At 38.7% G+C, this 26,075-nt stretch overlaps 1 protein-coding gene and 1 long non-coding RNA gene across 5 annotated transcripts in view; one reads left to right on the top strand and one right to left on the bottom strand.

Moving 5' to 3' along the window:
- Nucleotides 1-26,075, top strand: part of OSBPL6 (oxysterol binding protein like 6) — a 183,437-nt gene that overhangs the window by 154,619 nt on the left and 2,743 nt on the right. For 3 of the 4 annotated variants that reach the window (XM_072961219.1, XM_072961220.1, XM_015244385.3), the window contains 11 exons: nucleotides 2,662-2,795; nucleotides 10,569-10,676; nucleotides 12,484-12,621; nucleotides 17,744-17,831; nucleotides 18,341-18,594; nucleotides 19,286-19,423; nucleotides 19,774-19,837; nucleotides 21,039-21,117; nucleotides 22,662-22,806; nucleotides 24,455-24,599; nucleotides 25,760-25,886. In XM_072961219.1, coding sequence (XP_072817320.1) covers nucleotides 2,662-2,795; nucleotides 10,569-10,676; nucleotides 12,484-12,621; nucleotides 17,744-17,831; nucleotides 18,341-18,594; nucleotides 19,286-19,423; nucleotides 19,774-19,837; nucleotides 21,039-21,117; nucleotides 22,662-22,806; nucleotides 24,455-24,599; nucleotides 25,760-25,886 — 1,420 coding nt within the window. The remainder of the gene's footprint in view (nucleotides 1-2,661; nucleotides 2,796-10,568; nucleotides 10,677-12,483; nucleotides 12,622-17,743; nucleotides 17,832-18,340; nucleotides 18,595-19,285; nucleotides 19,424-19,773; nucleotides 19,838-21,038; nucleotides 21,118-22,661; nucleotides 22,807-24,454; nucleotides 24,600-25,759; nucleotides 25,887-26,075) is intronic. The other variant, XM_072961221.1, reaches the window with a different exon arrangement.
- LOC140696409 (uncharacterized) lies at nucleotides 17,722-22,980 on the bottom strand. The gene is made up of 3 exons (XR_012072698.1): nucleotides 22,878-22,980; nucleotides 20,144-20,225; nucleotides 17,722-17,968 (listed from the first exon to the last, which is right to left on the bottom strand). It is a non-coding gene; the product is annotated as an uncharacterized lncRNA (long non-coding RNA).

A 26,075-nucleotide genomic window follows, 5' to 3' on the forward strand; every position in this document is an offset into this window, starting at 1 on the left:
CTTTGCTAAGCAGTTCTGTGCCATGTGACCTTGGCTGGGCTCCCTCAGTGTTACTCAGCTGGAGGCTGGGCTGAATGGTTTAAGGTGGCTTCATCCAGGTGCCCCGCACTTTGGTTGGAGGCCGAGAGGCTGCACACAACTGTCTCTCTCCCTCTCCACAGCATCTCAGGGCTCCAAAAGAACAGAGCGGATTGGAATGGAAGTGACCAGCCTTGTCCAAGGCCAGCTCTGGAACTGGAGCAGTGTCCCTTCCACTGCACTCCACTGGGCAGAGCTTCACAGGCCAGTCCAGATTTGAGGGGAGGGAAAGTCCACGCCACTGTGGAGTCCCTTTTTTGATATGAAATTTCAATAAGGCATGTTGCATATGTTTAACTGCTGTCATCAGCCACAGAGTAAAGTGTAATAAATAAGCAGGCTCATAGAGTGTAGATGGACCGGGCAGTCTTGTCTGTGTTGACCAAGAAAAGCTCAGCTCCTGAATTAACTCCCTCCCCTCACTGCTACAGTGTTCTCCACCTTTAATTCAGCCACTGAAATTCATCCTTTGCTTTTGATGGTACCTTCTCAGGCACTGTCTTATAAAATATGTAATCTCTTAGAGAAAGATATACCTTATGTTACTTTCAGTCACTGACACCTTATGATGAATTAATCACATTTGTTTCCTCTGGGGCTGCTGGTAATAGGTTATAAGATATTTTTGAAAACGTGTTAAATGAAACATCTCAAGTATCCCCCATAATACTGAAGAGCCCAGTGGCTCAGGAGAAGAAGCGGCATGCTGCGGGCATCTCTGGGAATGCTGAAGTCAACAAAAAATGTATACTCTCAAACCATCAGCAAAGATGTGCTGTCAGATATTTCTTTAATTCCGCAACCCTGAAACAGTTAAGCAAAATCATCTCCCCCTCCCCTCCCCTTTTCTTTCCTGTGGATTTCTCAGCTGAGATTCTGTACGGCCAGCTCTCTTTCTACTGCTATTTTACTCCTTACATATTTTTATTACATTTCTTAGCTGGATGCTAGTCATGTCATTAGACTAGAGCAATGCTTTTCTGTTTATATAACAGCATAGATTTATGGCCAAGAAAGCCAGTAACTTTTACTTCTAATACGGGGTTATAGGAGCAGGTAGAATGAGACAACTGTGTGAATTAAATATAGCACAGCTTCTAAAGGAAGATGGATAAATTTGAAGGTAGCCCCAGGAAAGCTTTGTGTATTTGGTTGCAGTCCCGAGGCTTTCAGGAAATCCAAGTTTCAACAGAATTTTAAAGCCTCTGTTGAAACAACATGTTTTCTTTTCCACTGTGCTAGAAAAAAAAAGGGGGGCTTTTCTATGACTATTGAGTGAACTCTTTAGGAAGAATTATGGATTTTGAAATGAGTGAGAGTCCGCTTTTAGAGCTGCCAGTGGGGTTAATGTATTTCAGCTATCAAGTTATTACCATAAAACTGATGACAACTAGAATGCAGCACGTAAATCAATAGATGGTGAGTCCCGTGTGATCCTGCCATTTTTCCCCTTTAATTCAGGCCACTTTTTTGTGCTAAATTACTCCACTTCTTTTAAAAATAACCTTTCTCAAATAAGGAAATATCAGTTTTAGAAGACTTGCATTTTATAGAAACTGCTATTGTAAAGACAGGAGTTGGAAATTTAACCTTTTTGTTTCAAAACTGAAGATTGCCTCAGATTTTACCAATGTACGTTGTTAGGTATGCAGAAATGGGGGGGATTATTGTTGCTTTTATTTTGTTTTATTTTACTTCCAGCTTTATTAAGCTATAATTTGATAGCTTAACATTTATAATTTAACATTGTGCACATTTGGGGTATACATGTCAAATTGATACACTTATATATTGCAAAATAATTACCACCATAACGATAGCAATACCTCCATTATGTCACAGAATTACCATTTCATTTTCTGGTGAGAACATTTAAGATCTACTCTCTTAGCAACTTTTAAGTATATAATGCAGTATGATTAACTGTAACCAACATACATACATTAGATCCCCAGAACTTATTCATCTTATAACTAGAAGTTTGTACTCTCTTTGAAAGCACTTCTGATATCAAGATGTTCTTGGCTGAGAAAGTAATCCAAGTGCTGTTCTTAAAACCAAATCATTTCCTGTCCCAAAGAGAACTAGTCAGCACTTATCAATCAGCTGACTGATTTATATTGGCAGGAATCATAAAATGATCTTTTTTGAATGCGCACTTTAGGGAAATAATTTTTAGATAGTTCTAAATGATCTGCATGAGGCTTCATTGTACACAGAACTGGTCATTATTATCATCAAACATGGCAGAATAAAACTTGTTTCCTTTTCCTTCTAGAAATTATAGATTAGTTTCTAAATATTGAGATTTAAAATTGATATATTATATGCTGCCTCCAGGTCTTTGTTGGCCAGTCTGGTGTGAAATGCTAAAACTTTCATCCTGATTAGTTACCATTACCATATTTGTGTTGTGTATAAATATTCTATAGACTCCATTTTAAGGCTGACTTTTAATTAGGCTGTAACATAACCTTTCCGGAAAATATCCATGCATGAATTAAAGTGCTGAGAGGTTTATAATTTTACATATTCTTTCTAGATCTGTTTAATCTTTGTTTCTCACTTTTCTCCCCGATCCAGTGCATTCTCTTTTGAAGTCTGCATTTAATAGCATAGCTATAGAGAAGGAGAAGCTTAAACAGATGGTTTCTGAGCAGGATCACAACAAAGGCCACAGCACACAGATGGCACGGCTCCGACAGTCACTGTCTCAGGTAAATGAGAGTGTTTTGTTTCACTCTCATGGCACATTCCTAACCCTAGAGCCAAAGATAGGTGCGGGGGCAGGCCATCCCCAGGAAAGCACATTTGTATGAAATTCTCTGAAGACAGTCAATATTCAGTTTTATTTCTTTTCCTCCAAAAAATATCAAGGTAAGAGCAAAAATCAACCAAACTTGCTTGCATACATAACTGCTGTTTTACCCGATTGAATACTTTTAATCCTCTCTGGTTATTATGAATCCCTGGTTTTAGAAAAAGAATCACGCTTTTATACATGGCTGACATCCACATCTAAACTATGTTCCAAAATATGTTCGACCCAATGTTAAATAGACCAAATCTACCAGATCTTCCACATTTACTATTTTTTCCAACTTACAGTACATTTTAATCTGCTGAAAAGTACTGATTACCATTACCTACTTATTCTTTTCTGATTTGCACTCTTAGGATTTTCTTCCTGTGTAAATTATGCCTCCTGAAGCTAGACTCTAATGTTTCAATATATATATAACACTATAATATATGTTATTCAATCTATATTGCATTGATCTTGTTGATACTAATCAAATCCCTATGTATTTCAAGGTTGAAATTTCTGTTCAAAAGCCTTGAAAACTGCAGTTATGCTTCTGACACTGAGCACTTCCTCTGAATTAGTGTCTTCATTTAATCTATAAATGCACCTTTAAAAATTCCTTTGAGAATTCAATGTTGTTATTGATTTTGTATGAGAACTCAGTGTTTATATAAAATATTGTTCACTTCCTGGTGCCTTGGATCAGAGCGAAGGAGCAAGCAAATCCTGGGTAAGTGGTTTTCCATGTGGGTCAGCTCCTGCTTGAATAGTTTTTCCCTCAGTCCCTACCAGTTAGACTTAAACTGTTTCACCATGTTTTATGTACCTGAACTGTCAGCTTATTTCCAATCTTAAGTTTCCTGTTATTGAATGCTGTTACCTGGGCCCCACTTTCTGCTGTTCACTGTCACACCCTGTCAGCTGAGGTGCATATGCTGCTTCCAGTGCAAAACGAAGGGGCGCGAGAGCCTGAGCGTTCGAAGCAGCATCTGTCGTGCCAGTCGTCAGACAAGCCCACTTTGTTGGTTTGCCCTGGACTATTCTCAAGTCACCTATCTGTTGAACACTTAGTGCATGTTCATCGGTCTTATGAATCATGATCTGAAAGGATCGTGAATCAGAAAGATCAACATAATGGTTCGTGAACATGTATCTATCACCTTGTAAATGTGTAAAATACACTCTCACCCCCCTACATGTTGTAGTGTTTTCTTCAGATGTGTTTAATGACTGAAGGCTTAGTGATAAAAGATAAGCTTGTACTAAGAAAAATAGGAAAATGTGCTTGATTCTTGCTTGCTTGCTTTTACTTGCTTGTTGGTAAAACAGAGAATGGTAAACCGAGATCTAGGTTTGGGAGATCAGGTGAGATTAGAAATGATGATGAAGAGAAATTTTAGGCAGTTATTCATTCATTTAGTCATTGTTTTCATTCAGCTCCTGTATGTTCGGTCCAGTGCAAGATGTAGAACATCCAGGTAAAAGTTGCCCTGGCCATGTTCTGAGTAGCTCGTGATCTGACTTGTGAGATGAGCAGTGTTTACTCAGGAGGCAATTAAGTGGACCACACTGTAGTCCATTCCAAGCAGCACATGGATGGTTCAGATTTGTTCAGAGACATGAGAGATCCCTGAGCTGTGAGCAGAGCCAGAGATCAGCCTTCGTGGTAGAATCAGTCCTTGACAAACCTGAGTAGACAGAAGTAGTTCACAAGGAAGATGCTGATACCAACATAATAAAAGTAAAATAAAGCAAAATCACAGCAACTTTGGATGCTTTGGGTTAAATGTTCTCTTCTCTTGTCTAAATGTGTTTATTTGCATTTAGAATTAGAGTCTCTGGGGGAGGGTGTAGCTCAGTGGTAGAGCGCATGCATAGCATGCATGAGGTCCTAGGTTCACTCCCCAGTACCTCCATTAAAACAAATAATAAATAAAAGTAGGGCCTCAGTGGGTTTTTCTTGTTTGTTTTTTTTTTTTTGGTTGTTACATTTAGTTGTTTGTTTTGTTTTTTTTTTTACTCAAAAATATGAAAATAATTTAGGACTATAAGGATAGTTATACCCTACCTACTAGAGAATTTAGTGCTTCCAGTTCTGTGTTATCATAGCCTTTAGGCCATGTTCACATCTCTGTGTCTGTACATACCTTCCCATTGGGCAGATTGTATCCTCCTGAGCTTGAGGGCTTTGGAGAGAGGCCTTGGCTAGAGAGAAAGATGTGGATACCCCAGTATATCAGCGAATTTATAGATGTTGATGCATTGTGTTTTCAATCAGAATAAAAGAGGTCAATGATGCTGTCATAGAGAACATTAGTATTTAAAGGACAAGCTAAAAAAAAAAAGGGTGAGGTTTTTGATGGAAACCCAGGGCAAATAGTCAACAAATTTAGGTAGCGATGACCGTTGAGATCAAAGGTAAAGAGTTCTAATAATCTCAAGAAGGAAAAGGTTAACAGGCTCTGACTTAGCAGCAAATGATATATGGACTGAAAGTCAGCCTTGGGATTTGGCGGTCATCTCAGTATGTTTGTATCATGAAGGGAAGGAACTAGCAGATAAGGAGACTTTAAGATGGGAAACAATTAACCGATGGAGCCATGCTGGTTGATCAACTCTTATCATCTTCATTTTAAATATAGCACTTAGGATTGAACAAGCTATGAAGTAGCTTGAGTACATTGAGAGGGTCGTTCTGAGTATGTTTTTATAATAAAATAACTTCACATTTAATATGCTTTTAGGTAAGACATCTTTGATCCCTATTCAAGTGTCATCAGTTAAACCCCAGATATTTTTTTAATGAACATTTGCCAAGCCATGTCTCCCCTAGGAAAAGGAAAGAGAGAGAGACTGTGTTTAAATAACTTCTTAGATTAGTCTAACATTTTTAAAGCTTATTTTTTTATTTGACATAAGTCCTATTTGTTTTATGTCTAATGATTAAAATGCTGCTTTTCAATAAAGCTTTTAAATATATCAACTTGGCAAATTCCATCATCCTTTAGAAGGCACATAACATAATAAAATATATAAAATTACCATTCTTCACTACCTGCTCAGCATGAATTGTTACCTGCCTTGCATATCTAATAATTTGCAAGGCTGAACAGTATAATGAATTTCTCTTCTACGGTATATTTCATCACTGATCTATATGTACACAAAGACATACATAATTCTGTTATTTTACCCCATAAAAGTTAAAAGTAAACTTTTACACCTGAGAGGCAGCATAGATGTTGGATTTGAACCTATGGGGCAAGGTATTTTGATGTGGCATCTATCCCTTTATAAGTGACTTTATTTCACAAGCAGCTATAGTACCCTGAACACCAGAATCAAATAGTATACATAGTAAGACTAAGGTAAACTCAGCACCCTAGATTACTCTGATAAAAGGTTCAACTTGACCTGAGTCTGTCTTCAGTACATTACCCTTTGTCACTGTTACTAGTTTGATTTCTGGCCCCATAGTTTGTACACAGCTTGTGCTAAATGCAGTGGGAATTGGGCCCGTACAAACATGAGCAGCAGTAATTCTTGTATTCCATCTAGAATTACTGTGCTTCATTAAATCAATATGGCATCAGTTGTTAAAGGTACCATCATTCTGTGCATTGCAAAGAAAGAATAAGCTCCTGTCAGTTAAGCTGACACAGTGCTTCAGAGGTGTTAATATGGGGGGAATGGTGCAGCTTAGAATCAGTGAAATGTGGTATGTGTGGGAATGTAAGCAAAAAATTGGCTCAAGGCACAGAGCAGCATAGTTAAAATTCCAGTCATAGTATTTGCCATTCTTCCTGTCTACAACATTTTACACATCCAAAATAAATATTCTGGGCTGAGATATAAGTTCTAAGTCTATTTATTTATTCATTCCTAAATTTTACCATGCCCTAAGACTTGGCCAAATTTTTTGTGTATGAAAATATTCTTCATAGAATTATTTACATCTTTTGTTTTTTTAGCTATCCAGTAACTTTAAATTGATGCCATCTTGGACATAATTTGACAATATTTACTAAAAGCCTTTGAAAGATTTTATCCTTTGACTCTTTGGTCCGTGGCTGATATGTGTAATCTAAGGGAGTAATGCTGAAGGTAGAAAACCAGTATGCATGTAAACGTTCATGGCAGCATTATTTATTCTAATAAGAATCAGTAACAGCATAAATGCCCAATATCAGAAAATAATCACTTATCTGCAATTATTAAAATCATATTTGTGAACAGTTCACAACATAAAATAAATATCTGTGTACAAAGAATAAGTGGCAGACACAGGATGTAACGTATGTTCCCATTAAATAATGTGGAAAATGCACAAGAAAAAAAAAGCTAAAAAGAAATATACCAAGCTACCAAAAGTTGGTGGGTTGGGTAGTAAGGTATGAATTTTTAAAAATATTTTTCTACTTTTGCATTTTCCAAATATGCTATAGTAGTATTTATTTTGAAATCAGAAACAAGGTGATTTTTAAGAGATACCCAGGATTTGGTTCTTGATAGCTCTAGTTTTGACAGTTTTCATACTCATTTTCTCACTCCTCCTGAGCTGGTTTTGCTTTTATCAAAAAGGTTTAAGCCTTCTGATGATTCCGCCTTGCCATACGTTTCATATCCCTCTCCAGCCGTCAGGCTTCCATGTTTCCTTCCAGCACCCACAGTTCCATTCAGTAAAATGAATAGGCCAAGCCAGTATCTCACTCAGTCTAAAGTAAATTCTCACCCATTGTCTGCCGGGGTGAATGAATGGTAGTCAATAATGAAGAAAGTAAGGATTTGAGCAATTAAGTCAGGCTAGTACTTAAAAATAGCAACTTCTTTCATAGCTTGGTCAGGAATGACGTGGTTTTTTGGATATATTACACCTGAATGTGTATGAGGGAGATGGGGTTGGGGAACGGAGCATGCTCTGTGGAGTTTGTAGTGCAGTCTGAGCTCACTCATGAAAGCCAAGTAGTGAGACTTCCTAAAGAATCCAGGCCCAGTCCTGAGCCCCAGGGCACTTCCTGTCTGCTAAGCCTTGGCCCCACGTGCCACTGATAGAGCAGCCTTATGACTTACACACATCCATGGCTTTTCTTGCTCCTGGGCTGGCGCGAGTGGCTTGTGCTGGACCTCCTTTTCCTTGCTTTTCCACTGCTCGTACTCCTCGGGTGCGTTCCATATCTTGTTTCTGCACTTGTCTGGGCTCTTCTATGTTAATTGTCACTAATAGCATCATTTCACTGAAAATACCCGTATTCCTCAACATCCCAAGGATGTTTCTATGATATCGTACAGAGAAAATAGTAGCACTTCAGAGAGAGGAGGAACGAATGTGGTCCTGAGCACTCCTGAGGGCGCTACGCTGCAAAGCTCCTGGTTGTAGCCACCTTCAGACACAGTCTGTGTGATCGAGGCAAAAGGAGGAGCCCCTGGCATGACGCACAGAAATGGGCCGCTGCATGCTCCACCTCTGCTTACACTTTCGACCCTCCAGGTTGCCAGGGTTGGAATAGTACTTATTGCCATGCTTTAAGGTGCTATGTAACTTTTTTCTACCACTGCATATATATTATCAATACAACATTCCTTTAGTTTTCAGCTTATTTCCTATTGATGTTGTCAGCTAGAGGCTACCTTACGCATCTTCACACACACCTGTAGGGAGGATCACATTTAATAAATATTGGACGAGACGAAAGCTTAAATGAGAATTTAACTTTCCTAACTATCCAGAGCAAACAGTTCTACAAGTTTCCTCATAAATGACAAACCTGGGTTTAAAATGCCCACCCTATGGGAAACCATTACTTATCCTTGCCCTTGAGTTTTTGTGGGGTTGTTTTGTTAACTCTGTTCCAGTGGCAACAGAAGGTACAGTCACTTTGGTGGAATCCTTTGTTGAGATTTGTGTGAAACCCTGAGGTCAAGACTGTGAGTCTGCAATTAAAACCATTAAACAACCTACAACAAAGCTTCCTGCTTCCAAGACAACAAATTATCTGGTTCCAGTTATTTCAATAACTAAGACAACTTGCAGTGGACTTGTGGACAGAGAAATAATGAAGGAACAAATAAGCATATGCAAAGTAATCACAAAGGACAGGAGTGATGCAGTATTTTCCCCCAAATTTCAAGCATTTGAGATTTGACTTCTTAAGAAAAATGATTCTGAGCACTTTTGCCAAATATAAAGTTATCAGGAATCACGTGGCTTATTTACTAAAAAAGTAGAAAAGTGGCCACTTTTTTCCTAACTAAAACATCCCTGTTTTCTCAGAGAACTGGACACATATTTCCCCGTATCTGCAAATGTAATGACTGCAGGATCTGTGTTTAATCCGTCAATATTTGACAGCCCGCAAGACCCAATGTTCTATTTTACTCCTCTTTTACTAACTGGTTCTAAAGACTTTAAGCAAAAGGCAAAAGCTTTGAGAGAACAGTTTCTCTTTAAGAAGCAAGAGCTGGGTTGAAGGGAGAGAGGAGAGGCCGTTCTATGCTCTGTGCTCAAGGACTGTGCACTGCTCAATGCAAATGTGAAGTTTGCCACTTTGTAACTTATCCTAGGTGCAGAGTTATAATTATATGATATGATATTTGTCTGTGTATTGGATTACTGTATTGATTGAGTCCTTAAGAAGAAAAGCAGCATTCTCATTACCTGGGGCAGAGGCCCTCTTCAGTAAGGCCCGACATTTAGCTTCCACTCTGAAACATTCGCTTCCATCTTCTCATTGCTGATTTTAATGGGAGGGAAAGGAGCTGTCCAGCTTTTCACCGGGCTTAGTCCTCACAAAGGTCTTTTACTTGAGACTTGATATAATCCAGTTAACTACCAGTTATCTGTCTTATGGAAGAGATTCCCAATCACTAAAGTGATGCATGTACCTCTGTCTACAGAGCCCCTGTAGGGATTCCATGCTTAAGTAAAGCTCTTCTCACCACACGCACCGAACTGGGGTGTAGCAGATGGTGTTTTACTGATGCTGGCTCAGGGTGTGTTAAAAGTCGTAGGAGGCAGATATCTTAGAGTCAGTTTCCTTGCCATGATGTGTTCTTTGTTATGCTTGTCGATGTCCACACTGTTCAGTGACAACACCTTTGGTCTGCACTTGAGTTAGTTCTGTTACACTGTCATAGGAATTAATTATGTGCTCCTGGAAAATGAAACTACAACTATTTCCTTTCACCAGACTAAAATATAACTCTATAAAATATAAAGTCAGTCCACTATTTATTCCATTTCCAAATAATTTTTAAGATAACTATCTGGCTTTGAAACAACTCCCAAACTTTAGAAACTGGAACCCAAAAAATTTGAAAGAATCAATAGTTTTTATACTCGGGTGCAAAATGTGATATATATGTGGTGGTAGACTGGGCTCAGGTGTAATGGGCCTGACTCTAAAGGAGAGAAGATTCCATGAATCATTTTTATGAAATTCATGAACTCTTTCAACCCACTAACCTAAGTACTACTTAGACTAACAGTCTTACATTGCAAAAAATGAATACCTTATTTCTGAGCCATTTATTTCCTTCTTACGAGTAGGATCTGGCCTATGATGGCTCCAAAAGTTACAACTAAGAACATCATACACTTTGTTGTCTAAAGTGTACATGTGTGCTTGTTCTGTTTTATACTTGCTTAATAATTTGAAATTACATGTGCGGTTCTTGTTGTCTTAAGGCACTCAACCAGAATGCTGAACTAAGGAGTCGATTGAACAGAATACATTCAGAATCTATTATTTGTGATCAGGTTGTCAGTGTAAATATTATTCCTAGCCCTGATGAGGTAAGACACATTTTTAATAGATGTAGAGTACTTATTTTATAGCATCTAAATCTACTGCATATTTTAATTAATTTTTATACAGTTTTCCCACTGCTAATAAGATTCCCTGCATAAATATTTGTGTTGCTGACAGTTTGGTGTTCTTTGGAGTGACGGATGTACATGAGCTTGACATTATTTATTCTTGGTGATTAGTTGTCTATTTTTATTTATTCCTGGATTCATCTGATGCCGCTGAACACATACTCCAGCTTGTGAATTTTCTGTCTCGGTCTTCATTTGAAATGTTCATTATCATCAGTGACTCGTGATATGTGAAACGAACACTTTTAGCTGAGAAGGTGCTAAATAAAAGTTTTCTTAAGGTTTGTTTTAAAAGTCCTATCTAAGAAGAGACGTCACCTGACCTTGCTAAGATAATACTAATAGTGCTGCTACGACTCATGCTGCTGCTAATTATTAATACTGAACACATGTCAAGTGAATGCTTACTGTGTGCTTGGCATTGTGCTAACCCACTTTACTTGTGTTATCTCATCTGGCATTCCCAATGATTCTCTGAGATAAGGGCTATTATTATAACATTTTCAAAAGAATTTTTGGAGAAATGGTAAGAGGGTGAGGGAACATTCAGTATTTGGGTTAAACTTGAATGTGTAATTCTGTTTATAACCCTTTATAAAATTATCATTTTTAGCCATGAGAATTTATACTTTTCAGTAGTAATACCTGTTATAAGGGGAGAGTTTTAACTAATACTAAGGCCATATTTACACCAAAAACATACATTTTTTTAGAGATGTTCAGTGGCAAAGTTTCTGCCATCTAACTGCTCAGGAAATGCCATCCCCAGATAGCTCTTCTTTGATGTAAGGTGCCCACCTTATACCCAGGGACCTCCAGGGGTCCCATATCTCTGATGGCACTTGCTGCCCAGTCAACTGCCTAGAATCTAGAAGTATTTCTAAAACTTTGTCATTCAAAAAGTAGTCAACAGTCTCGGTTTGAATCTTCTTTTCAACCTGAAATGTGTGCTAAGATATATAAATTATAGTTCTTTTACATAATTTTCTGACTGAAATTTGTATAGCTTCTTTGAAAACAATATTTATCACTTACTGAATAAAAATATAGTTTGAAATAAGATTCAGTACTCTAGTCATATGTTTCATTGGCTGAAATTCATGATCAAATTGGAAGATGACTTTTATGTATTCTGTATCAAAAATTAGTGTTGCAGATTGTTTTCTTAGCCTGTCTGTAGTGGTTTCTACAAATATTTCTTGAGGTGTAGTGTACTGGTTAGAATATGTTTAGTAATGACAGACCTAAGCACTTGAGAATGAACTTGTCTCCATAGTCAATTCAACTTATTGATAGGGGCTCATGCTTTTAAATTCCACTTGATATCAATTGAGCAGAAATTTAAAATGAACTCACTTTTCAACTGTACCTTTTGGATTCTTTAGGCATATTGGAGGGAAACATATCAGTCGTTACTCATTTGCAAGTGAAAATTACTTGTGGTCACCACTCTTTTAACAAATGGTGTGAATTTATTTAGAAATCCAACTAGTACATCGTGGTCTAATTTGAACAAATAGCTATTCTTATGGGGAGAAATGCTTTTTTTTTTAATTTAAGTATAGTTGACTTACAATGTTGTGTTAGTTTCTGGTGTACAGCATAGTGATTCAGTTATACATGTATATATTATTTTACATTATAGATATTACAAGCTATTGTATATAGTTCCCTGTGCTATGCAGTAGGACCTTGTTACACCGTATACTTTTCTTTTCTGTAGGCTGGTGAGCAAATCCATGTCAGTCTCCCGCTGTCACAGCAAGTAGCCAATGAGAGCCGCCTCTCCATGTCAGAGTCAGTCTCTGAGTTCTTCGATGCCCAAGAGGTGCTCCTCTCTGCAAGCTCGTCAGAGAATGAGGTAAAGTTCTTTGATGCATCAACTCTAGCTGCTTCTGACCATAAGTGTGGGTTAAAGAAGGTGAGACTCTGGAACTTGTTTTAACAGCATAGTAAGATGTCCAAATAGTAGCAAAGCCCAAAGCATATTGAGAAGCCAGGCTGTACTGGTTCACATTTACTGAGCCCTTAACACTCTGGGTACCAACCCAGTACTCTTAAATTTTATGAATAAAAAGAAAGAATCAAGTATTTATTCTGACTTCCCTGTACAGTTTATATTTCATGTTAAACAAATAATTAATAAGAGTTCTTTATAGAAGGAAACTAGCTAATAAACATAGAAAGAGTGAGAGAATAAGGAAATTACCATTCATATTTGTGCATACGCATACACACACACACACACACACACACACACACCCCTTTGTCAGAGACATGAATTTGAGCTTAATAGGCTAATGTCTTTCACATGTCTAGTTGGGTAATTGTGGTTTGGGGAGATTACCATTGGCTGCCATAAAAGCTTATTGGATTGCTTTCCGTGCTCATGAATCTTGGGAAGGTCTTGGAAACAAAAATCTCTTCCTTAGTCAGGTTACAGAAATTCTTTTACTGAAATTTAGTCAAGTACACTATGAATTTTTTTTTTGTCATAGGGGAAGCAGCCAAAACTCTTCCCCACACAATTGTTTAGGAGTTTTGTCATTTGAGATTGCAAATCTGTACTGCATTTTTACAAAAAGGAGATGAAAGAGTTGCTAAGTGCTATTTCCATATGCATGGAAAGTAGATTGGAAGGAAACAGCCTGACAATTAGTAGTAGTTGTTTTTTGGATGTTGGAAATTATGAGTGATTTTAGAAACAAAAGTAAGTAAAAAATAGAAAGAAATAATGAACACATGTAACTTTTATAATAGAGAAAAGATACGATAGAATTCTTGTATCAGGTACTGAATTTGTTACCACACCCAGCTGGGCACTTGCCTCTCAGATTCCAAGTCATAAATTAACAGATTCACAGAGACTCACATTCATAGTTTAAATTATTCATAATAGTAATTGATGTTATCAAATGGACAAAATAATCATTGCTTGCTGATTATGTCTCTTTCCTTGTAGTCAGATCTGCCTGGGAAGCCTGATTCTAGCCAGGCAGTTGTTTGGTGAGCAGGGAAGGAACAGGAGCAGAAGTGAGCTGAGTGAGTTTAAAGCTGGGAGGGCCAGGGTGTAATAGCTCCAAACTTTCGTCTCCATTATAGGGATTCTCTGCCACACAAATGGGAAATTTGTGTTGTGAGCTAGTCTCCACACCCCCAGGGACCACCATGCTGGAGACATGCTACCTACCAGCATTTTCTTTTCTGACTCTCCCTTTTCTGGGCTCCCATAGCTGACAAGTTCTTTGTCCTTGTTCAGTCAGACAAACTTGACTGGACATTATCTGGGCTTGACCCATCATCTGATGACTGTAATGTACCTCTCTGAGAGCAACCGAATTTCCCTATTTCTGTTCTTGGGGGCACATCTGACCCGGTGCCCAGTTGCCACTTGCACCAGCCACAGGCACTACTGAAATGAGGACGGTGTGAAGCAGGTTATTGCACAAGTCCAAGCAAGGTGGTTGTGCTGCCCCTGGGGCAAGAGTGAATGAATCCAGGGGCAGAGGAAGGGGCAAGGTAGTAGAGGACAGAGGCACATGGAGATAATACATTCACTTTAAGAGGCTGTGAGTTTAACAGGCCTCTCAGTGGTGTTACCTGGCAGCCATTTGGGTATTCAGTCTGCAGCTCAAGGAGAAAGCAGGTCTGGGGACAGAGCAGGGGTCAGCTCAGGATCCACTTACCAGCTGCCCGTGAGACATTGCCACCTGGGTGCTCCACAGAACTTCTAATTCAGCATGTCCAAATGAATCCATCAACAACCCCCTCCCATGCACACACAATTGCTTAGTAACATTGAGAGCATTGAGGTGCCTGTCACTTGGGTTTATCTCCTGGTCCAGCCTCTTCAAATACTTAAGACCAAGTGTCATGATAAAGGGAGAAGATCTAAGTAAAAAGAGTCATTTTATAAAAACCTGTAAGATACAGTCACAAGGAACAGATGTGTAATTTAGTTCTTTCCAGTGTGGGCTGTAGGAAAGTCACTCTCCGTGCTTCAGAATGGGACATGGGGTGTCTTTAGCAAACTGGTAACTCCAGGAAGCACTCTGGTGGCCTCTGGAAGGCTCCAGAACAGAGGTTGCAAGAGGCTGCAGCTGAGAGCAGAGCTCAGATTACAAGTCTTCGTATGACAGCTAAGGAGTTTAGATTGTTTTCCTAAGGACACTGAGGTATAGGGACATGATCAGATTTGCATTTTGGAAAGATTGATCAGGCTGCCCAATGGAAAATGGACTCGAGGGGGCAGGAAAGGAGGCAGGAAGACTCATTACGGAGATTGATGGGGTAATTTAGGTGGGGCCCTGATGAAGGGTTGAATTGGAGGAGCAGCAGTGAAGCTATAGGAAAATGTATGTAATTGAGAGTATTTAGGTGACAGAAATTTCAGAACCCGATGAGTAAATCAATGTGGGGAGTGAGTGCTAAAAGACAGAGGAGTGAAGGAAAATACTGAGGAATCTTGAGTATTTGATGTGAACACTTGGGTAGAAAAGTGCTTAGTTAAGCAAGATGACAAGTCTAGCTAAGTTTCTGTTTTTTCCCTTGTTTCCTACTGCTCACACGTATGACAATATAGATCTTAATCAGGGCCCATTGTCATCATAAAATTCTTTTATATTCTACACAGACGTGGATATTGGACCATTTCTACCGTATATTAGTTTGGGCAAGATGAAAAGTTAAAGATGAATAGACTGTAGCTTCTAAATGTTCATGTAATAAACATGCGCTGCAACATGAACTAGGTTGGGGCAGGCTTTTGTCTCCTCTAATGTAATTGGATCTGATTAGCTTTTTTCGGAGAAATCACACACAAGAGTTTGATTTACTTTTTATTTCTATCAGAAATGTGACTTTCATGATCCTGATGGTTTAAACCTTCCACTTCATAGCAGTCAGTGGGAACTGGAGGCCAGCTGCGGTGGGAAAATACAAATCAGAAAAAGACTTCATTCTCAGTTTGCCATCTTTATAGACTTGCTCAGGGTACAAAAGCAAAACTACCATTATTCATTTATGCATAAAATCATTCTGTCTATAATACTGTCTCCCTAAATATATGAACTCTTCTTAACTCTAATTTTGAAAACATCAGCAATAAATCCAGAAACCTTAAAGGAAAGGCTGATTGCTTTTATTACATACAAATTTAAAATTTTTATATGCCTCCCCCAAAACAGCATAAACAACCTTAAGAAATAAATTGCAAACTAGAAAAGAATGAAGTTTATATGACAAACTGAAAAATCTGTGAAAGACAACAATTTCAGTTAAGATAAAATTCAAACTTTAAAAAGAGATCTTTTATGTCTGTTAGATGGATCCTAATATGGATTGAGGATGCATAGTGTCTAAGCAGATGTGAGAGATGCATGCTCTCATGCACTGCTGGTGAGAACAACTTAATGCAGTACAATCTGTCAGGAGAGCAGTTTGGCAACACACAGCTAAAGCCTAAAAGTGACTCATCTGACCCAGCAGTTTCACTTCTGGGAATAAGTCTTAATGAAATTGCCAAACACATTTACAGAAATATATATACAAAGATGTTCATCCAAACATTGTCTATAAATAATAAAAAATTGGAAGCCACATGAGTGCTGGTTAAATTCCTTGGGTTATAACTATCTCATGAAATATGTTGCCATTTCAAGTAAAGACAAAGAGCTATATTTTTGAGAATGGAAATATACTCAGAACACTGTGAATTAGCATGTCAACCAATCCCCCTTTTCAGTATCTAAAGACAGGTGTATCTATGTGTTTGCATAGGCATTTTGAAATTGAGGGTAATACTCACCAAATGTTAAAAGTGATTTCTTTTAGGTGATAGGATGGATGATTTTCATATCATTTGTTTACCCTCATGTAATTTCTGATTTTTTACAGTAAGAATGTTTTGTTTTTATGTTCAGAAACAATATAGCACATTTCCATTTTGAAGAAAGTAAATAAGTATCAACAACTTTCTTGCCTCTAGGAGAAACACTGGTTTTCCCATTCCTCTGAATGGCTTTATGGTACTTCTTCTGTTTTCTTATTTGTTCTAAGTCCCCTTAGTACATATGTTGCCCCTTCATTTTATTCTTATGTGAACTTTGGTTTCATTTTAGTTCCATGTTTTACTCATGTAGAGAGTGGCTTAATTCTTGATTTCTCCGTGTCCTGAAATCTCTCCCAGCTACCCCAAATCATCTGCCAAATTTTGTCTGTTAATACTTCAAACATGGCTCTCGAATGCAGCTTTACCCCTCGATCCTTACTGTGGCCATCTCAGTGTAATCGGTCAGTATTTCTTACCTGGATCTATGTGGTATCCTATTATCTGGCCTCCCTAAAAAAGCTGCCTAGGATCTACCTGAGAACTAAATATGACTGTGCCATTCCCTTGCATTTCATAACTCAGAGGTTTATGTGTGAACCCTTTATGTTCACATGAAAAGCCCTTCAGGTCGGACCTCTTCTCGTTCACCCTACCCTGTTACAGCCACTCAACTTCTTAGCGCTCCTAGAATAAATGTTTCCCTTGCGGTCCTTGCCTTTGTGCAGACCCCTTCCTCTTGTGCTTCTCCCCTTTCTAACAACTGGCAACTCCTGCATCCTCCAACACCCAGTTCAAGTACTGCTTCCTCCAGGCAGCCTCTCCTGATTCCTCTAGGGGGATTCACAGGGCTTCCTTTTTTGCACATTCTTACTGCGTTGAACTGAAACACTTCTGGTTATGTCCTGGCCTCCCCCAGCCTCACAGCTCAACTAAGACAGGAGGCTACTCACAGAAAAGGCTGCTCTCTGGCAGTCCTGTATTCTGGCTCACAGAAGACTCTCAGTTGCTCATTGCATGTATCCCAAATACATTTCATACTATGACCTCTGCTTCTCATTTGGGCAATATCCTGTTGTTTTTAATTGTTTGCTTTTTCTGAACTTTCAAGAGTGAACAAGAATTCTGATCCTCTCCCTGTTCTTCCCTTCCTCAGGCTTCCGATGATGAGTCCTACATCAGTGATGTGAGTGATAACATATCTGAAGACAACACCAGTGTTGCAGACAACATTTCTCGGCAAAGTATGCATCCTTTGAGCTTTCAGGTTGTTCTGTCTCCGTGCCAATCTACACCGCTGATGACTCGAGGAACATTTTGACCCGCTCACTAATTGTTCCTTTTGCAGCTGATTGTTGAATGAATTTTGTCTTTGTATAATCTGTTGAGGCAAATGGTTGAAAATTTTGTTAGGTAGATGGTTAAATGAAAATGTTTAATTCTTGCCCAAACCAAAATTTTGAGTCTTTCATATTAAATATATTTAATTTTTAAAAATTTGACTGTCTTTTCTCAAATAATACTTAAGTATATTTAACACCTTGTTTGAACAGCTATACACTGAGGTTTTGTGCATTTAATGAGCAACCTTGTATTGAAATAACTCCATTCACTCTTGAGAGAGTATAATGAAGGCTTAAAAAAATGTATCACAATCAGAATTATTTGAAAGGGTTCTTTCCTTCCCAGATTTTGGGAAATCAGAAAAGCAAAATATCTGTCACTGTGATTCTTATCTTTCTCCCTCTCCCAGTCTTGAACGGGGAGCTTACGGGAGGAGCCTTCCGAAACGGACGTCGGACATGCCTGCCCGCGCCCTGTCCTGACACCAGTAACATTAACCTGTGGAATATCTTGAGGAACAACATTGGTAAAGACCTGTCTAAAGTCTCCATGCCTGTGGAGCTAAACGAGCCACTCAATACTCTGCAGCATCTCTGCGAGGAAATGGAATACAGTGAGCTTCTGGACAAGGCTTCGGAAACGGACAATCCCTACGAGCGCATGGTAGTAGATAACAGAGCAGCACCCTTTGGGGATGTGCCAACCCTAGACCTGGGCTGAGGCAGAGTTCATTGTGATGGCATGTTTGGTTGCTGCCTAATACTCTCACTGCAGAGGGAAGAGAGGAATCCGTTTGCACAAACCAGGCAGGGCCAAAAAGTTCCAGATACCTCGACTGAGAGATACATACTTTGTGACTGATTCTTGGTTCCAAGTGTTTCTGAAGTTAGAAAGTAAAGGTCTCACGCTCCTTGCTGGTTTAAGACATGCCGAGCCTTGTTTCATCAGCTCTTCCTGAATGCCAGGAGAGTGCATTTTTCAGGGACTTACATCTGAGGAGGTAACCTCCTGTTTGTTCTACTCCATGTGGTGCTAAAACTGTCCAAATGGCATAACCTACACTCTGGCTTTCAGAACCTTTGAACTCTGATACTCAGGAAATTGGGCAGGCAGATGACTGAGGAATATTTGGCCTCGGTTGCCTGTTGGTTCCCAAGCAAGGAGTTTAACCTCATTTCTACTTATTTGTTTATCCCCATGAGTGTGTGAAGAGTCTGTGCAAATTAAAGAAAACGCAAATGCCATCAAATCAGCACCCAATGATAGGGGTGTATAAAATCTCGGGGAACAGGGGACAAACAGACCTGGAAGTAGTCTCTCCTATATTATTTTCCTTTCTTAAATGTTTTAACAGGTTCTTATTGCTGCATTTGCAGTTTCAGGATATTGCTCCACCTATTTCAGAGCAGGAAGTAAGCCATTCAACCCTGTCCTTGGGGAGACTTACGAATGCATTAGAGAGGACAAAGGATTCCGATTTTTCTCAGAACAGGTAAGTCCCACTGGACTCAGTGAGGTTTCTGTGTAGAAACTATAGGAGGGCTGTTGGATGATACAAAGAGCTTTTTGGTAAACATCTGACTGAGGTGGGTTATAATACTAGTTAATAGAAAATTCACTTAGCTTATCTATATAATTGCCCCCTCTAAATGTGTTTAAGTGTGAAGTGTCTTAAAAGATAAAGATTCAGTAGTTTACTTGTACATTTTGAGACTAATTCATTAATAAAGATGGATGAGTTGAGTAGTTTTATTTGAGGGTAGCCAATATATGTTGTAAAAAATTATCATTTATGGAAGTTTTAACACTGATGTCATTGCCTTTTTTGTTTTTAACTATTAGGTTAGCCATCATCCACCCATTTCTGCCTGTCACTGTGAATCCAAGAATTTTGTGTTTTGGCAAGGTTTGTATTTCAATTATAACTTCAAAATCCAATTGATGAGCCTATACAAAAGTTTCTAGTTTCCAAAGGTGACTCAGTACTCAGTTTAGATTTCTACTTTTAGAACTCAGAGAGTATTGGTAATTGGTGTGGAGTTCAGTTTGAGAAACTGGATTTCCTGATTTGAATAGAAACCATGTCATCTGGGAGATGGGATTATTTATTTAGAAAGCAAAGCCCTGTGGGACAGCAATACCCATTGTTCACTTAGAATGTTGCAAACTCACCTAGAATAAAAAGTTTCAAAACCCCTCTAGAAAAATTTACCATTAAGTGTGAATAGTTCCTTCACATTTGGAAGGGTGCTTTACTGGTCACAAAATGACTCTTCTCAATGCACTTCCTCAACCTAAAAACACACAAAATGATAGAGCACTGTGACTATACTTTATTGCAGAATAAGAAAGTAAACCATTTCTTGTTGATAACAAAGATTCAGAAATTTTGTGGAGTTAGCACTAAGCTCCCTTAGTTTTATCAAAATGAGATCAAACAGTTATTACAAATGCACAGATATACCTGAGTGTCCACAAGTAAAACATAAACCCATCACGTGATATAAAGTGCTGGGCCCTGGGTGGTATTTTAACAACTAGCACAGGAACATGTTCCTTAAATTAATCCTACTTTCTCGTAAATCTTAACCTATCTGTATTTATAGGGTTTTTTTGTTTTGTTTCATTTTTTACTGTTTTCCCAAATCATGCAGCTCTTCAAATACATGTGTATATAAATCAATGGTACTGCAATCTGCAATTATTTTTACTATACATCATATATATGTATATACATATACATATAAAGTATTTCCACCATTTAGTTAAAACTTAATATTTGTGTAGATATTAAAGCACAATAGAGTCTATGTATGTGTATATATGAATGTGCACACACACATTATTCCAAGCCTTTCCTAATTTTATGTGTTGAAAACACATACAGAGCATGTATTATGGAGAAACACAGATTTTTTTGGTTCACAGTTAATCTTTTCACTTCGGGCCATCCTCAGGCACTTGTCATATTAAAACAACAATGTAGAATCAATTGTGATTTCAAAAGTTCTTTGTCAAATGCAAGGTATAATATAAAATCACATTTCTAGAGTAAAATGACTAGATATACAATATGTATTTCTTGTCCTCTGCCTTATGTCGTTTAGATATCAGATGGAAAAACAAGTTCTGGGGGAAGTCGATGGAAATCCTGCCAGTTGGAACCCTGAATGTCATGCTTCCAAAGTAGGTTGCTCTCATCTTCCTCTTGGTCTCTTATCTGCTTTTCTACATCAGAAATGTGTATTTGAAACTCTAGAAGGTGCCAGGGAGCAATTTATCTGTATGATCAATGCTTCTGTTAACTTCCTCAAAGTTTTGAGAATGGACCCCCACAAAAGCAAATGAGAACTTCAGCATGTGTATCAAAGATTCCTTTTATTTCTTCACATCCTCCATTCATCAGTCAACACCTACCTGTCCTGGTCACCATGTTAGTTTGGATTTTATGTGAAAGTTTCTCTTTTTAGCCATTTCTTTTCTATATATTTATAATTTCACTCTTGAGTTCATCTTAGACCCAGCTAGTATTTTTAATATCTAAGTTATTTTATTGAGGAAGCAGTGGAATCCTCTCAGGGTTGTTGTCCAGAGGATATTGCCTATACATATTAAAATTAAGTGACATTTTCATTGAGGCCAAAGGCTTGATTGCTTTTCCTTTTTTTTTTCTTCATTTGGTTGATTTTGTTCTGTTTTGTTTTTGTCAATCTGAATGACAGAATTCGCTGGTAGATTGGATATAGAGGAAGGTAGGGAGAGGGAGGAATTCCCAGGACCACAAAATAAACTTTCAATATTTACAAACTCATGAGAAAGAGTTTGCCCAGGTATATACAGTACCTACAGCATACCATTCATAAATTTTTTAGAAACTCAGAAGCATTTTATTTTGAAACAGCATTTTGTTTGTACATATACATAATGTGCAAGTTTAAAGGCGATTTGAAACTGTCGTCTAATTCCTTGGCAGAAACTCTGTAACCCTACACACTTTGCATTAGATTTATGCCGTCTATGTTCATTGATCTTTTCTCAATTTTTCACATATTTGTCTTCAACTCACAGCTTGAAACAATGTCCTCAGAGTAGTCTTTCCTAACCTCTTGCCCTACTGTGCCTCTGTGCCTCTCTCTTCCCAGGAACCTTCCTTGATGGCCCATTGTTTGCAGGGTAAATCCAGACTCACTGATGTGCATTCAGGGCCTTCCCTGATCCACCCCATCCCACTATCCAGCCTTGCCTCCCACCACGCCCACTCACTTGTAGCATGCCACATGTGGGTCCCCAGATGTGTTATGCTCTTTTGGTCTCTGTGGCTTTGTCTCTGCTTTTCCCAGCCTGTAGTACCTTCCTATCCAACCTTCAAGCTTAGCCCAAACCCAGCCTCCTCTAGAAGGTCTTCAACATTTCAGGCAGATCTAAGGGCACTCCTGCCATGCTCTCGTACATGTCTATCTACCCCTCCTTACTATTGGCTACAGGAGAACAGGAAACAGACCCTATTCAATTTGGTAGCTTTAGCCCCTGGCCCATAGAAAGCATTGAAATGTTCCTTAAATGAATGACTTATGTCATAAATGTCCTTGACCACATAGAAACTTCCAACAAAGAAATGAGAGGGAGATGAGGGAAAAGGAAGCTTTGGCCAAAGGATATTTTCATTGGTAGAAACAGGAATATATATATTGTGACCATTGTTTTTAATCAGTGTTGTTATTCTTCACTAGGTATGGTGATTTCTACGTGTGGAATAAAGTCACCACATGCATACACAACATTCTCAGTGGGAGGAGATGGATAGAGCATTATGGAGAAGTAACCATTAGAAATACCAAAAGCAGTGTTTGCATTTGCAAACTCACATTTGTCAAGGTAAATAATGTCTTACAACAGCGAAAGAAAGAGACATGAAATGCTTCCTAGGGAAGAAATAAAACAATTACCTTAAATAGCAGCAATGAGTTCATCCTGTACCCTTGATCCTTATGGACATTTTAGGTAAGAAAGCAGAACCAGCTCTTGGGGCTGCTCCAAGCATGCGGACATCTGACCATGTAGAGGTCAAAAAAGGCACCATCATTTTTTCTTACAACAGGAAAAACATTCTTTTTAAAGAATTTTCTTTTTTAAGCAGCTAATCAATGCATCAAGTAAAATTCCAGAAAGTACTTCTTGCCTTTAACAAGTCTCCTGGTTTATATTCTATTTCTATGCCTGCTTGATTACAACATATTCAAGAGATCTTGTTTTAGGGAACTAAATATAAACGCAGTTGTCATTTTCTGAGGACGCGCAGTAGATGGTAGTTTCCAGTCCCTATAAGCTTATCCAACTCTGCTGCTATGATATATAATCTTGAATAAGTTCAACAGAAAGCAGTACCTGTAATCACCAAGAGAAGATGTTAGCTATTTGTCTTTTTTTCCCCTTTTTTTCTTATGGGCTCATTAAGTGGCTTCAAACTGAAGAGCCAGGATCACTCTTTGCTCTAACTGGATGATGTCAGTAAACATGTGCATTTAGTTTTGTAGACTCTGAGAAACTTCCATTTAGGCCTGCCCTAAATATTTATAGAGCTCAGGGCAGGAGTACAAAATATGGAAATCCCTATACTGTCTATGTAAGTATTTAAGTATGTAAATCAAGACCACAAGATGACAAATAAAATATGTCCTATCCTTTCACCCTGACAAAAGTATTTTTCATAACAAAACCTGCAAAGCCAGGTTGGACACTTGGGAGCTCCAGGCTGGACACCTGGCAGTGCGGGAGAGCCAGTCTGGCCCATAGACTTCCCCACTCCGGCTCTGCCCTGCATTGCAAGAGGCCATGCACACACACACACACAGAGGCAGTTCAGCCCACACATCCAAGCTCTGTCCACACCCCTTCAAACAGCCACCCTTCAGGCCCAGTGATTCACACACTTGGTGGATGAATCCAAGGAAAGGCCTGTGCAAGCTGTGGAATAAGCTTAGAGCCATTTGGACAGGGAATTAGGATCCTGCATACTTGGCGCCTGATCTAGAACAGGGGCCATGGGATCCAGGTGGATCACTTCCTACGGACTTCGCACCCCTTGGGGAGAAGCATGGCTGGAAGAGAGCTAGAACCAGGTCTTCCTGATAAACTTAGCCACTCACAGATACTGTGAAAAGTATTTTACAAATTATTTCTACAGTGTAGCCAGTTGAAAGTCATTAAAATCCATGAGCAAAATTCAAGACAGGAGGCTCAGAGAAAGAAGTGACTAACCTATAAATTATATTCGGTTAAGGTAGACACTGAGCCCTCTCATGCTGTGCTCCCATGCTCTCGCGTGGAGTGGGATCATCGCTTCCTTAGAATGAAGCCAGCTAACCCTTAGAAAGCCACCCTCCGTGTAAAACATCTTGAGATAGATTTCTGGAAGTGGTTTGAATGACAAACTTCAAGGTTAAGAACATTTTCCTTACGGAAACTATAAGGATGGGTGTTATTAAAGAGAGCAAGTGTTTTAACTGGAGTTTGGCTTTTCCAGGTGAATTACTGGAATTCTAATGTGAATGAGGTCCAGGGGGTTGTGATGGATCAGGAGGGGAAGGTGGTGCACCGGCTGTTTGGGAAGTGGCACGAAGGGCTTTACTGCGGTGTGGCCCCCTCGGCAAAGTGCATCTGGAGGCCAGGTGAGACCAGCACGTGGGTCCTGCCTCTGGGATCATCCCATGCAGTTCACCATACGTTTTCTTCAGTAGTGAGATTAAAAACATAGATGATTAAGGCAATTATAGTTACACTTACACATACTGTGTAAGTTAAATAAGTCCTAATATTTGATAATAAGAAGGTGTAAAATTGAGGCCAAATCTGACATGTGGTCCGAGGTTGGGCTTGATGTAAAAATCTCTCTAATGCCCGCATTTCAAAAACCAGCTTTAATTATTAAAGAATTCAAATGATTGAAATATACAAACTTAAATTCCTACTCATGTTATTTACTCTCTGTTTTAGTAAAACAAAGGAAGGTCTACAAACATCCATAATCCACAAATTCAATAATTTACCCAGAATAAGTGATTTTTTACTTGAGCAGCAAAGAGCTGCAATATGTTGACATTTAATAAAAGACATCAGAAGAGTTCTGGTGATAACACTAGCATGTAACTAATTATCAAGTACAATAAAACAAGTCTCCACATGACATTTATTTTCACTGGGATTTTGTCAGTTAATCCCTAACTTTAAAATTGGCTGTTGGTTTCCTAAGAGACGTCAGAGAGTACTGAAATTCGCCGGTGGTAGAGTGGTTAGTTCATTCATTCGACAGTTACTGAGTACTAACTAAGCATCAGACTTTGTTCTTGGAGCTTGGAGCACATTAATGAGCAGAGTATACAAAGATTCTGCCTTTGAAATTGGTTTAAAAGTGCCAATAAACATTAATTTAGATCTGCATCTTTTTTCTTTTCTAAATGGAAGTAAATTGTGTTTCTGGGAAATCTTAATGCTGATCGTTAGCCACCCTAGCATTTAGTTACCCAATTGGATATTTTAGAGAAAAGTTATGGTATAGTTTAGCCAATGAAGACTATTATTTGTACAAAGTGTTATTTTGAAGGCTGGATTTTATCAGTTATATGAATCTACCAGTTCTGATAATCAACATAAAGTGTACCATCTAGCAAAATATAACCAATTTAATTCACTCAAAAAATTCATGATCTAATATTTATGACTGTAAATTTAATATTACTGTGAGTGTTAATTAAGCACCCAGCTTAAGTCAGCATCTGCATGTCCTGTAAGCCTCTTTACTTCTCACAGTGGTTCATTGGCCCCATTCTAGGTTCCATGCCAACCAACTATGAGCTCTATTATGGCTTCACAAGGTTTGCTATTGAGCTCAACGAGTTAGATCCTGTACTAAAAGATCTCCTTCCACCGACAGATGCCCGATTCCGGCCAGATCAGAGGTGAGCATGGCAGCGGTGTCTAAAATGAACACTAGATCATGGCATGGCGCTACAGAAGTCATCAGGGCTTACTTTCACCACCATCATGTATTTATTTATTCATTGACTCATTCATTCATCCCCTTACTCAGTAGTAGTTGAGTCTTCTACCCTAGGTAAAAGAGTACTCAGAGTATGAGCATAACAGAA

Source organism: Vicugna pacos, chromosome 5, assembly GCF_048564905.1.
Source record: "Vicugna pacos chromosome 5, VicPac4, whole genome shotgun sequence".
Classification (NCBI taxonomy): Eukaryota; Metazoa; Chordata; class Mammalia; order Artiodactyla; family Camelidae; genus Vicugna; species Vicugna pacos.